We start from the raw sequence: 15,451 nt of genomic DNA, 5'->3' as shown, positions 1-15,451 counted from the left end.
GAAAACCAAAATATTTCTTTCCAAATTTTAAAATGTTCATCTGTTGCCCGCTCAAAAATCATAATAAAAATTATAATTTTATTCCATCTGCTCATATTGCCCAGTTGCACCATAGAAGCCAACTCTCTTCAAACACTTCAAGGGATGACAAGTTCCTCATATAATTTCCTTATGTTACTCAAAAGTGGCCACCTTTTGTCATCGCTCAGCTCTCCTCACCCTACCCTCCCTCCGTACCTTTGTTACTTCATTTTTCTCTTTTCACTTGTTCTGACAATTTCTGCCGAGGTTTTCTTTAGAGGTCTAGTGGAACCGCTTGCTAAATCATATCTGACAAAACCCAAAAGAGGCATATGAAAAAAGGAAAAACATCAGATGCTTAGGAAAGATAGCTGAAAACACTCCAGAGCAGGTACAGATACACACTGTAAATAGTGTGTTTAATCCTTATAGCAGAAAAACAAGCATAAGAAAATGAAAGCAGCCTTAAATCCTAGCCAAGTTATCTGGCTTGAGAATAGATGGCGTGGTGCTTGCTGTCTTTTGTGTGCTGAAGTAAATAAATAAATACATAAATAAATAAAAGCCTACCAAAAATGCAGCTTGAAGGCCACAGTCCTATGGGGAAAAAGTGAGCTTGTCCATTATGTTCAAGTGTATATTATCATGGTTGTTGCAACCTCTCTCCATTTTATTTTCTTATTTCTTCTAACTATTATTTATTTTTCCTATTATTATTATTTGGATTAAAAAACACCTTTAAGTGCATCCATATAGCCAACTTGCCATTTTTTGTGGCCTACGTAGCATGATAGTTATGAGTAAAATAGATTGTAAGTCAATTGTAGTCAATCATTAATATGTTGTAATGGGCTTGCACAAGTTCAAAATCAATGACATGAGATGAGGTCCATTGCAGGCTTGTAGGAGAGTGACCAGCTCATCATCCATACTTCTTTTAGCTTATTGATGACAAAGTACTTACTTTAAATCTTGGAAGGGTTCTGCCCTCACGTGTGATGTCTGCACAGAATGGCTAAACACAACACCTTCTGCCCCTGTGAACCGTGGCAAGAGATAAAAGTTCAAATAAGTAAAACATAACCGCAAGACAGTCATTTTCCTTCTGTTGGAGCTAATAACTCCCCAATTATCAGGATGGGCGCAAGGATGGAAGTTTAATTTTTACAACTATGGTCACCTTTGAAATGTGTGCATTTTGTGTATTTATGTGCTGCTGATAAAATGATCAACAGGAACATTCCAACTGGAAGAGCACCTGTCACTTTGAGTTTCTCAGTGCCGATGCTGATCTCCTCTTCATCTGCAGAGAACAAAACTTGCTCACCATCGGCACTCTTCACCTCAAACCTCTGACACTGGACCTCCACCGTTTCTGAGCCTAAGAAAACAGAAAAGAAAATGGGGTCTGGGTCAAAGATTTGAGGCATGGCAACATTCAACGTGTACATAAAGTTTCACACAGATGATTCGACCGAAGGCTTCCAACAGAATCACTAACTGTATGCGGATGTACAGTATTTAGCTTGAATGGCTCTTGAAGAATATAAACCATATAAACCATAATGCAAATGTTCACTTGGCCATAAACATACTCATACCTTCGTGTGCTGTTGGTGGTCATATGAAGATCTACTAAGACTCTAACATTTTGCTCATATTTTAAAGACAAAGCTACTGTAAATGGCCAACACCTGTCCCCATAGGGTAGTCATAACCAACCAGCAAGTTGCTTAAGATAATAAAGCAAACTGAAAGGCAATAGCACTGCATCGAATAGACAAATCAGTCACAACAAGACACAGCAATACATACAGGATCCTATATAACAAATATGATAAATACATAAATTGGGGTTTTTGAGTTTTTCCTTCCCCTTCTGGGAGCTTTGACAGGGGATGCTGTTGTGTACCTTACATTGAAAAGATGTCTCTGTATGACCTCTTTTCATTCTGTGAAGCCCTTTGAGACTTCGGTGATTTAGGGCTATATAAATAAAATTTGATTGATTGATTGATTGATTGAATACAACAAGAGTACCATTTACGAGATTTGCTGTTCTTGCTGCTTGCTGGAGGATATATATATATATATATATATATATATATATATATATATATATATATATATATATATATATATATATATATATATATATATATATATACTGTATTTATTTTAATTATTATGATTGGCGTAATGACTTTTAACAGTTTTCATTTTGTTAAACATTGGACAAACACACAAAGTCAAGATTTTCAGGGTAGAACTCTCATCCGCCCACCACCATCTACTGCATGGCTAGCAGGCTATTAATAGAGCCAATTAGACACCAAGAGTTTCCTGTCAGTCTCAATCAAACTTTATTAACCACCATCAAAGTGAGAGTACACCACTCCTCGTCACCCCCTTGCTGTCCGTCGGAAGTTTAAGAAAGTAAGCAAGCAAGGTTTGTACTGTGAAATCTTGTCTCCACCTTAAATGAAGTGTGCCAGCGCTTTAAACATATGCAAAGGTTTGGAGGGTTGTTGAGAGACATCGTGACAGGGGAATGAAAGCAAGGGGAATAAAGGACTTTTAAGTTGTATGGAGAACGAGAAGCTGCTTTAAATTGGAGATGTGCTGTCTCAGACATCCACTGAGTAGTGTTTGACTGCTCAGCTATGTCACATAATACACTTCAGTGAGTAACTTTTCTCACATTGGAACAGGTCAGCATATTTTGAAGGATGTGTGTTTTATTCACATCATTTATTTCTTGAGAGTGGATAAAAATTTTAAGAAAAGCTGGCGCTCCATGACAACAGAAAAAAAATGAACACATATATTGCATTTGGAGATCAATGGAGTTTGTTTGCAAAAAAATTATGCAATGGGGACACATAGTCTTCTGTCTTTGTTGAATAACAAAGAATGGCATAATGAAAAAAAAAGCAGGTCAATGACTAGATAGCAGGTAACAATATAGGGGCACACATACAGTGCTTTTCTTGACTTTCAATTCATTCAATTACCTAATTCAGCCTCCTTTCCTTATCAATGGGATTATGGGACATATTCCATCCATCCATCCAACCATAGGAAAAAAAACAACCCTCACATGGGGTGGACGTGCCAAACAGTCATCCACCTTGCCACCATTGGGATAAACGGTAAGTATGTAGAGGACAAAAAGAATATTACTGTTTGGTTCTGAGTAAACACTATGTGTAAAGAACTAAAACGAAGAACAGAATGTAGGGGAAAAGTAAAGCACAATTGTAATTTGTTCATTATGGAAATTACCTGGAGTTATCCAATATAATTCAGAGTGAATCGTGTGACTGGTCAATTTTTTCATTGCCCCTGACAATACCTTGCAGCCACACTAATAGAGGTACTAAAAAAGGTAATTACTGAAGGAATTGTCCAACTTTTCCATACAACAATTTCTATTTTGCAATCAAATAAAAGTGGCATTAAAATGGCTGCCAAGTATTTCTTTTTTTTTTTTTTTTTTTTACGACAGTGCATTAAGGCATTAGAGCATAATTAAATTATATGCCTTGTATATGCTGGATTTTAAAATCAAGGCTTTAAATGTGTTATTAACTATAAAGGCATATGCAAGAAGAACTTCAGAAGGTTTAAGGATTCAAAACACAAATCAAAGTCTGAATCATGCTAATAAATACAGTACACACGTTATCCTACCAAACAGGCAATATCACAACTCTAATTAAAATGGTCTTAACTGTGATTTAGCGTTTTACATTTCTTCCACACTTACCTTGATTTCTTAATAAGCGTTTTTGTCAATTTGTGTTACTCAATTAAACATCCCTTTAACCAAATAAATAGTGGTTGCTTTCAACATGTATAACTCTGACAGTGTTAATTAAGCTTCGGCTGTCTGTCACTGCTTTAGTGTCAACTATATTGTTTTTAGGATTTTCCTTGCTGACTGAAAGGACACCTTAGGCATGGCCCATTCCAAACTGTTGTGACTGAAATGTTAGTGAGGCAGTTGTACTTAGACCATGAGTAACAATTATACTTTAAAAATATTAGCTGCCTGAAATCCATCTAATAACCAAGTGTGTTTTCTTCTTTTTCTTTTTTTCCAGCTTTTCCAGTCAAATTGGTACTTCATGCTCAAAACATTGGGGGCATTCTTTATCAGGGCCAAAGTCTTTTTTTGACACTAGCAATTTGTTGAAAATGTAAGGAATATTGCAGAAACTGATTGGACTGGACATGCATTAAAATACAGTAGTATATAGTGTGGATTCCATCTGAGTGTTTTCTTGAATAATTGTCTTCATAATTGACTGATAATTTACTTGAGCTTACTTTTTGCAAAAGCTTGACTACGTACAGAATACGTACAGATGGGGGGGGATTCAAAGCTTTAATTAGGGTGACGAATGGAAAAAAACAGCTTTTACATTTTAGATAGTCAGTACATGATTTAATCTTTACCCCCATTATTATAACACACACCAGTCATCGTAACAGCTACTAAAATACAGGAATCAGAAAAAAAACACACACACACATTGCTATGATTGAAAGGAGGCACATTTAATTACATGGATCCCGTTGCCTTGATAAAAGTGTGAATTAGTGCAAATTGTGTAAAAATGAAAGACAAAAGCTTGTCAGCCACATATATGGAGAACAGGATACCACATGTCCCTTCAAGCTGAGTGTCGAAGGCAACGCTCAACTCGTGAAAACAAAGTCTTTTGCCTTTGATGGGATCGTTGCTCCCACAGTTGTGGCTGCTACATGTTGCTTAGCCTGTCTAATATCACATGTTGGGTGTACAGTATCCTTGCCGAAGAAATCATACATTAGGTTGTTATCATTATGTGTTTTTTTCTTGTCTAGAATAGTGTGCATTGCTATCCGTCTACGCGGTCCGAGTTCATCTCGCCCTAGTCCTTAGATAAAGCTGTTGACACAGGAAAGTGCGAGCCGGGACCTTGGCCCAGCTGTTGGTGGCGCCCGGTTGGCTCTTTTTGTTATGACTAGCAATGTGCATTGCTTTGCTGAATGAATAAAAAGCAGGCAGGGACGCTTGAGCGGCGGACGCTGTTGGCAACGCAGGAGAATGTACGCCAAGCGCTCCCTTTGCCAGCAGAGAAAAATCAATCTTGGTTGGTCTGAGTTACTATTTTGCTAATTAGCAGCTGGGCTTGTCTTAGTCTTCTTTTAAAGATACCCTGACAATCCTTTATTCAGATCTGTGACCTGTACAGTCCATACCCAGGCTTGAACAGCTGGCGGCAAAACCAAACTCGATCTAATGATCGAGTAACTTAGGAACTAAAACTAGTGAGTCAATATAAGACACATTTTTATTGACTAAGGAAGTAGATTGTGCTGGTGTGTATCAATATTTACCTTATATAAATCTATAAAGTACAACAGAGCTTCATCACATGCTGGTTACTTTATTCTTACTGATCTGTTAGGTCCATACATATGTTTTACATGTGTATGTGCTGCATGTAGAATGAAAATCAATATTAACATGCCAATAGGTTGGGAGTGGTGATAGCACTGGGAGATGAATTATTGAATTCAGTTCATCTTGAATAATAATGTTTTTTTCAGGGACAAATGTTCAGAAGTGTATTTGGGGGTTATTCGTCTTGACATATATAGGACTCAGGACTGAAACATGAAAAATGAAATGGAGTCCAAAGCAGCAAATTCCCTCTTAGTTTAGCTTTGGCAACGAACCTCGCAATTACCATGCATCAGTGATCATCAGCCCGGATGCAAATGTCAGCCAAACTCTTTCCTTGGGTAACAAGACTCCAGTGTAAAGGTTCTTGCTGCTGTTTTTGAGCTGTTAAGCATGCATCACATATTAGCAAAGAACTACTGCAGAATACACTAAAAAGTGAAGTAGTAATGACTGGAATGCCCCTGTTAAAACGAAGGTCTGTTGATGGGTTTGCAGTGAATATGTACACTGCATCAAACCATGTAAATGGTGGTGAAAACACCTTGAGCAGTCAAACAGATGACACTCATTAGCTTGTCATACGCTCAAAGCTATGAGTGGATTTGCAAACTAACCATCCTGATGACTTATTCAAACATGCTTATCTGTGGATTCATTTCAGCATTTGTGGAATAAGTCAAGTTGGTATGCTTGCCATTTCCTTCACTGTCAAAAATATTACACTTCATGAATATTTACAAAATCCTGTTGGCTGTGTTCTGTTAGGTGAAATGTTAAGAATGAAGTGGGGATTAACTGTGGTGATGAGCGTAGCCGATTTAAATGACATTGGCAGCAATGATTTGTATTTGGAATTGAAGAGACTAATGAAAATTGCAGTTTGTTGTTGACGCCATTAGACATATCAGCATAAACAAAAAGGTAGAAACACTGTAGTTTAAACAAATCTAGTTTACTTATATTGGGCCTAAAGTCAACACCCTTAATTATTGCAATTTGGGATTTTGCCAGCGTTTCAAAACGACTTTTTAGAAGCAACGCAAACTTTAGGAGTTTGATGGAAGTAAACTATTATTCTCTTTATTATAGAATTTATGATTCATACTTTTTGTTTGTTTGTTTGTTTTATAACTAAGACGTGTGAGATTCCTGTCTGTCAAACAACTCTCATTAAAGTTATGCTTTAATGTTTTGTTTTTCTTCTTGTTTTGGTTTTACTTTTGTTATTGTGTTCCACTTATTATTTTTTCATTTGACTCTTAATCATGTTAAAATGTGATCCCAATGCTCCAAATCGTGAAAATGTTAGTGAAGGTGACAGTTTGATCCCAATTAGTTTGATAAGAGCCCGGGAATGGACTGTGTATTAAATCAGACGAGAAAATTGTGTTTTTGAGCATGGCACACAATATGAATCAGTTTAAAATATTTTGGAGTCAATCTGCTTTAAAAAATCTCAAGAGGAATATTGCACTGATTTTGTAAGATAGCTTCTATTGTTCATACCTGTTGGATTTGATAAAAGTCCATCTTGATGTCTTCTCAGTGAATTGTTTTCACAAAAATATATGAAGCGGTTTATGTGCAGAATGTTTGAAAGTATCTCAATAAAAGCACACTTTAATCAAAAGTTTTTCTTGTTTAACTTTCAAAGTAAAACTGTCAATGTCTTGGAGGACTTGAGACTGAAAAATAAAATCAGGCTTCATCAAGTAAAAACTATAATAGTTTATTGGTTGAACATAGTAAATGCGATGTGGTGTTTGTTTTTGCTTCACCTCACCACCCCTCCTTTCAATTATATTGTAAATCCACATCATATGCAATAAAATATGCAGTATACTCCATTCATCCATTTCCAAATACTTCTCGTGGTTGCAAGGACGCTGAAAAAGACCAAGATCACCACCAACTGAAAACAAAAGCAGTCACGAAACACACATAATGACATGCATACATACTCATATTCACTGACTTGCCGCCAAAATTTGCCGTGTACAAATTGCAAAATAGGTGTCAGCCAATCGCAGGCCACAAAAAGACGGCTGACCACTCACACTCACAAACATACCTAAAGGCAATTTTGGGTGTCCAATGTACCTACCATGCATGTTTTGGGACTGTGGGAGGAAATGGGAATACCCGAAGATAACCCATGCGGGCACAGGGAGAACATGCAAACTCCACGCAGGAAGATCCGGAGACAAAGCGAAGCCGGGACCACAGAACTGAGAGACAGACGCGCTAACCACTCATCCATCGACCTAATATCAAGTAAAACACTAAAATGGAAAATGGCATAGGCACGTTTGTAGGGTGGCAGGATCGGTGTCTTATAGACTGGGGGGGCAAATGTTTTTAATTGGTTTATTATATTCATGAATATAGTAAACGATGAAAAGGAGAGGAGACAAATGAGTGCTGTTTGTTAGCTTCATTTATCAATCTGATCCGGAGCCTGCAATGATAAATAGGACTGACTGATAAAGTCCTAAAGGAGAATCAAACATTAAATGTGATCTGTTCTCTTTGACAAGTTGTTCACAGTATAATCAATGTAATTTTATAATGTATAATACATAAAAGCTGCATTTTTTGCTCTGTTGTTGTGTTGTTGTGTGCTTATACCATCCAGCCAACTATAAAGTGCAATACGCACGCGCATATATTTTGTTGTCATTTTTTGGGGGTCAAATTTTGGAGTCTGTAATTTCCGCAATTGCAAAGAGAAAGGGAGGTTTTTTTTCCCCCCTTCCTTCCCCCCGTCCGGCGCCTACACAAGTGGAATGAAGGGTATTTTAATAAACTGCAGGATGTATTTGGTATTTGCATAAGACTTAGTGAGGCCTTGCAATAATGCATAATGACAGCTTATGTAGACCACATCAAAGGTCTTCATTCGAAGAAATTAGTTTTTTAATACCTGGCATACTGCCATTATGAAAATCTTTTGCATGCCTTATACATTTTTATTTTCTGCACTTTGCTCTGTACAATATTATTCCAAGGGTAGCAACATGAGCTCCACTGACCTCCTTGTTTTAACAATACAACTGATAATGAACATACATTTTGAAATAAAACAAAAAATATCAGCTCTAATTTTGACCACTTTTGTCAACTTGTGTTAATAACTGACATACAAAATAACATTGAATCCCAAAGACAAATCCTTTTTTTTTTCAAGTCCAGACATTCAATCCCAGGTATTTACTCAGATTTTGTTCATTTGTTTTCAAGCGTTTGACGAAAGGGGGGTCTAAAATTGTATGTGCTAAATGAATGAAGTACTAAGGTTACCTGTCAAGTGGTTGAGGTACCAAAGTCATCATTTAAATTTGGTAATTGAGTACTAAGAAATTGACTCGTTCAGGTAATGATGTGCTAAAGTAATTAGGTAACCCAACACTAAAAAATACTGTTATAGCTATTCATTACTTTAGGCATTCACCTAAACTAATCAATTACTTCAGGCACTAAAGTGATTACTTTAGTACTCTAGTTATTTAGTACAAGCCATTTTTAGATCCTCTTCTAGCCAAACCTTTAAAAACAATGTCTTTGGTTATAAATGAACTGATTATTGTAAATGTGGACAAATGAAGCCTGAACATACTGTATGTATAGTAGCTAAATCTTTTTTTTTTTTTTCATAATATTGAGGAGAATGACCTCCTTTGGCTGCCACGTAGCAGAAAAGTAACACTAAATGTTGAAAAAGAAGTGTCAGTATAATACATTGCAATTTTACGGCCATCAATAAAATATTCATTTTTACACACATTGCTGGTTCATAAAAGTGGGAGGTGGGGTAGTGGTGGAGATGTCTACTTTTCCCTATTGTCTTTTTGCTTGATTGATATGAAACAAGAACATTATAGACTTATAGTAATACCAAGGTAAAGATTGCACATTTAAAATGATGTGTCTCTAGACTTATCACATTAATGTAAAATATATCATCTTTTCAGAGGCAGGTCTGGTGTAATATGTCAGGGGTAGTTCATCAATGGGTTATGTTGTGGAAAAAAAAAAGCTTAGGTGTTTCTTCACAGAATGAATAATGAATTCAAACTGTAAAAAAATCATCAAGCTTGTCCATGAACATACGATATGTACAAAAATAAGAGACTGGGTGCTGAACTTCCTCACAGGCAGACCACAATAGGCCAGAGTCCACAAACGCATATCCAGCACCAGAACTGCAAGCACATGGACACCCCAGGGCTGAGTGCTGAGCCCCCTGCAAGAAGTCCAAAACAGAGACCGAACTTTCTGCGGAGACTGAAGAAATTTGGCATATCAGAAAAGATTATCAGCAATTTCTACGGATGTACACTCCAAAGTATCCTCTCCACCTGTATCACAGTCTGGTATGGCCACTGCACAGCACCAAACAGGAAGGCTCTCCAGCGTGTGATCAAGTCCTCACAGCGCATCATCAAGGACAAGACACACCCACAAAACCATCTATTTGAACTGCTGCCATCAGGCAGATGGTACAGGAACCTGAGGGCCAGTACTGCAAGGCTAGCAAACATCTTCTACCCACAAGCCATCTATATACTCAACAAATCCTTCACGCATTAATCTGCCTCTCACTGCACGCATAAATAATATTTTGCACTCATATTTTGCACTACATGATATTTTACACTATATTATTCGCACCATTGTTTCTGTTTGGTTTTTATTGGTATTTAATGCTATTTATTTACTTGCGTGATTATGGATTGTAGTCAGAAAGTGAACAGAATAAGAATTTCAATGTGTGAGTATAGTATAGTATAGTATAGTATAGTATAGTATAGTATAGTATAGTATAATATAGTATAGCAAAGTAATATTAAACACGGGACAATAAAACTAATGTTGAATGTTGAGCTACCAATAATATTTGTCTTGAAGTATTTATTTAAATAAATAAAAATGCATTTCTTTTATCCTTATAAAGCAGAGTATAAAATGAATTGAGGATAAGCAAGGTCATGCCTCAAGTATTTTACATTGTCCAAACAAGGTTACAATGTCAAACCAGCAATTATTCACAATCAAGCTGAAGGATGTCTCAATACAGCAATTGCATACGGACAGGTGATGGAGATATAGTGAGCCGTACGGTGCGGCAAAAGACAATGTATAGTCAATTTCCCTTTGCATGGCCTTTGTCTTTATTAAGTCCTTGGCAGCCGCTTACATGCATTTAAGTTCATTAATGCTCCAAGCTATGTATTATTAAATGGTTGATTAAAATTATTGACTTGATCACAGACTTGCTTTATAAAATGGGCAAGATGGGCTGTCTGATCTATTGATTAGAGGAGGCAGCGACACAGAGTCATACTAATTTCAGCATTATCTTTTTTGGGGGGTTCTCTGCTAACAATTAAATGCAGAAAGACCTCACTCTAGCTGAAAATGAGATCGCTGTGAAACATGATTGTTATGTACATCATTTGTTTCTCAGAGGGGGATTTGCAAAGATGTAGATTCATAATTAGAATGTGTGTAATGGAACAATTGAATTTTATGCAAGGCTTTGCAAGTGCTCACTCTCCGCGCACTAATCAGAAACCAATTTTCGCCGACATTCAGCTGCTTAACTGCGACACCAACCTCATGTTTCAAAAATGCAATTGCATTCATTATAATCATCGTATTCTTGATTTGTGTGCCTGCAAATCCACAAATCTTAACTACAACGGCACATTAAAGCTTTTGCCTTGGGAACTCCACCATACTTTTACCACACAGAGTATCATTAAGCACCTATTAACCTTTTGCCTTTCACTCCCTTAATTTCAGCCATTTTATAATCCCAATTTCCAAGCAATAGCAGCAGAGAAATGAGCTGAATGATTCCACCCTGATAAAAGAGAATGTAATTAGTGTAAGAAGTTAAAGATGATGATAGCGATAAAGTGGAGTTTAGAAGGCAGTAACAAAGTCGATGGGGAATTAATGTGTTGCATGAAGAGATGAGATCTATGCATGATTAAAAAGCTCCTATGAATGGTACAAATGACAATCAAGGGAAGGGGCACTTAGACCTTAAAAAGAGGTAACAAAAATGCATACTCATGAACAGAATTCTCCTTTTTTTCATATGCATAAAAAAAAAAGACGTACTTTGGCCTGTTCAGAAACCTACACAATTTACCAATTTGAATCACACTCATAAGAGAATAGACCTCCGCCAGGTAAGATTGCAGTTCCTGCAGTCAGCAGAAGGGGCTCTGACTACTGGACTGTTGGAATCATTCAATCCATCAATTGTTTTGGAAGACAGATTCACACATGCACTTCTTGAGCGCTTCTAAAGACAACCGACTATCAACCTGCTGATCGACGGTCAATTCTAGCTGCTAGTCTGGCTGTCCGTCCGTGAACTTACTGAATTACATGCCCATCCAATGACATTATTCACAAGGGGAGATGTTGGAGAGTTTACCTGTGCCCCATTTTTATGCACTGAATCTATTTAAACTCCTCTTGCGCCTTGAGGTTTCAGACAAAAGAGGCACAGCACGAAGATTGGGCAGAAACGTGCCCATTCCATACCACTATGATGCACAACATGACAAACTTTCCATTACATCCAATTCTACCATGCGGAACGGCAAGGAACATACCAAGGGAAAGAAAACTTCAACCATGCACACGGTTACACTACACTTTGTGCTAGAGTTGTTCTCTTTGTTAAAGTAGAGCCTACATAATCCATTTTCATATTCAATTTCACATCCTGGTAAAACGTCCTCACTAGCAAACCCCAAAACAAAACCCACGCATCAAAGAGCAAGCTGGCAAAATAATTGATTCAACACAAGCTCTACTGCCCCATCTGTATGAGTGCTCTGTTATCAGGAAAGCCACCTTGATCACAGAAAACCCCCCTCATCCCCTTCATTATTCACTCCCATCGGGCAAAAAGACCCACTGACCATAAACAGCCCTGAAAATGAGAAGAATTTCAAAATCAGTAACCTGGATCCCCTTTTACACAATAGGCTCCATATGCTCCACTGCTGATCAGGTCACTTCACTATTTGTGGGATGAGCAGCATAAGTGAGTGTGTGGGTTTTGCCCATCAAACATTTGCCAGTACTTTTGAATTGCTCCTTCTGTCAACGCCATTGTCTCTTATTCTGTGCTTAGGAAAAGAAGAAGGCATAATGGCAACAAAATGATGAATTTGTTTAACACTCAGGAGTTTTTGTTGTGTGTGTAAAAACATACACAGCCCCACAATTAATTAGATTTTATTTTCTTTTTACTGTCAAGTGATATTTCAACCATAAGGGAAGTTTTGGATCTCTGTCCTGCTGCAACTGGCCTATTTGTGTTAAGTTAAAGGGCCACCAAAAAAAAGTAGGTTATCTCACTTTTATCCCTCACTTTTATTTATATAGAAGCTACAGTAGATCTACCTTATCCTTAATTTCACAGACGTTGATGTTACACACCTTACGCAAGAGAGTGGATTATGAGGTATGCTTGGTGCTCTCGCTGAGGTTGCCTTAAATCTTTTTGCTCAGACAAATTTGTATTCATGAGAAAAATACATTTGATGTGACATGTTTTGATATTATTTGATTTATTTCAATGAGGAAACCTAATTGACACTGGCTACATGAATTAAACAAGTGCTTACTTTTTATACACGCACTACAGAATGATAAGATACAGATAAAACTAAGATATACAACTGTGTTTTATCCTAATTAGTTTGGGGAACTTTCTCAAGGAGAAAGATGGAGATGGAGGTACATTAGTTTATCTTTGCAAAACTTACATAACCCTAACCCTAACCCCTAACCCTAACCTTAACTCTTCTGATTGGAGAAAACAGAAAAGCACAAATAACTTTTTCACTCCCAATACAATACCGACATTGCAGACTCAAGTACTGTTGGATACCAATATCCATTTGATATCAGCAGGAATCATACATATTTAGTTTTGAATATGAAATATTAGAAAAGACTTGATCAAGTAATATCGTTCAAACAAAATCAATAGTCAGCAACAGTGGGTATGAGGAAATATCCAAAATGAAAAGCAGCATGCTAGCTCCATTTGTAGCTGGATAGAAGAACACCAGATAGGAGTGGTGCCTGAAATGGACTGCTTGTAAATGAGTGCTAATGTCTGACATTTTGGATGTAGACAGATATAATCCGTTGCTGTTTTTTCCTTGATATCGGACCGATATCAATATAGGATTGGGACACCCCTCGTAAGTCTTGCCAATACTTCTCCTGCTTGAACAGCATGAACATTCATTAGTGGTACATGCAGTTTAGGAGATGAAGTCAATATGACAGCCAGGACACATGCACACACACAGACATACATGCTGTAATGATTAGCGGCCTTGCCCAGCTAATGGCCAACAAAAAGCAGAATAAAGGTGGAAAAACTTCTTTGGGCAGATAAAAATGCAAATGCTGCCCTTCTGCAATTCCACTACGCAGGTGAAAATCTTTACACACGTTTAGAATATTAAAGAACGACAAATTAATCAATCAGCGTCTCCGTGAATCTTACCACTTTAACATAATGCGATACGTTGAACAATTTTCTGCTTAAAATGTGAGAACGATGGGCAAGGATCGTTTAGAAAGCAGTGTGCACCAGCGCACACCGCTAGGGCCATACAGGCACGGTAGCGTAAGTTTGGTTTAAAAAAATGCGAAAACTCATATCTCAACCCCATCAAACTATTTGGGGTGAAGTAGAACAAAGATGGCGATCCAGGCCATCAAGAATATCAATCGCAACTTGTCGCAATAGCAACAAATGACAATGCAGTATAACGGTGTTTTAAAATGAGTCAAACTGAGAGATGGTCACACAATACGCAGATTAAACCTGTAATTGGTATGTGATTACTGTGGTCCGTGATAGTTCAATGTCAATATTTCACATTTGGTACGATGCCAAACCAATTGGATCTGACCAGTAACCACAGTTCTCTATTCCTTTTGATGACTAGGAGTCAACTTGCTAATGCTGTAACATCACTACCTAGGTGGGTGAAAGGGTAGGGCTTCAAAACTCCAAGTCCACCCATCATCTTTATGGTTGGTCATTAAGAAGACAAAGATGAAAGGTTTTCACTCACATAAATGAGCTGACAGCGACAGAGGATGGAGAGAAATAAGAGAAAGAGGGATGAAAGGAAGTGAGTGAGTGCAATAAAAATGAGATGAAGTGCCCAAGGCCAACAAGCGTACTCAGAATCTCTTCTGCAGCAGATGGATCCTCAAGGGAGCTCACATGTTAAGTGTATTTTTGAAACTTAAGTTAAGGCACTTACAAAGTGAGTGGTTTCTTTCAAAGGGAGATAGAAAAAAAAAACATCAAACTAGTAGAAGGCCCTGTTACATGAACATCTTCAGCTCCATCTGTACTATTTCACATTGTTACTAATGTACAGGATGTATACATTAATCAGGTGATGGCCTGAAGTCCCATTTTACAGATTTTACATGAGTTTCATATATGGTTGAAAGGGAGCTTGGATTTTATTTTACAGTGTGTCTATATATATATATATATATATATATATATATATATATATATATATATATATATATATATATATATATATATATATATATATATAATATTAAAAGCATGATTTTCAATAAAAGCATACAATTTCTTTTTTTTGAGGCTTTATAAGTGCCATGCTTCAGTTCACTGTTTCTCATATGCATTTGGATCCAAACCATGACAGACTTTACATGTATTTCACCTTTCCATTCCAGAGAGATGATTTTGTAATCTTTTATAAGCAATAGTCATTGTTCCCCTTGCGCTGGGCAACATTTGTTCTTCAAAAGTGCTAAGAGTTATTGTGAAGAGAGTAAAATGTTTTTTGTTTTTTTTTGTGTGGAGTAATTCCTAAGGGGAAGGGTTCTCCTCGTCCAATGTTCTTGGTTGTATGTGTGAGAGAGAGAAAG

The 15,451-nt window shown here is 37.1% G+C and overlaps 1 protein-coding gene across 2 annotated transcripts in view; it reads right to left on the bottom strand.

Annotated features, from left to right (window-relative positions):
• The window catches only part of sgcz (sarcoglycan zeta), a 257,610-nt gene that overhangs the window by 34,606 nt on the left and 207,553 nt on the right, over window positions 1-15,451 (bottom strand). For both annotated transcript variants that reach the window (XM_088419719.1, XM_088419720.1), the window contains exons 5-6: window positions 1,280-1,402; window positions 986-1,058 (exon numbers count right to left, since the gene is read on the bottom strand). In XM_088419719.1, coding sequence (XP_088275845.1) covers window positions 986-1,058; window positions 1,280-1,402 — 196 coding nt within the window. The remainder of the gene's footprint in view (window positions 1-985; window positions 1,059-1,279; window positions 1,403-15,451) is intronic.

Source organism: Hippichthys cyanospilos, chromosome 7, assembly GCF_059441005.1.
Source record: "Hippichthys cyanospilos isolate Australia breed blue-spotted pipefish chromosome 7, RoL_Hcya_1.0, whole genome shotgun sequence".
NCBI lineage: Eukaryota > Metazoa > Chordata > Actinopteri > Syngnathiformes > Syngnathidae > Hippichthys > Hippichthys cyanospilos.
Note: the sequence above shows the minus strand (reverse complement) of the source record. Positions and strands in the feature narration are given on the sequence as shown.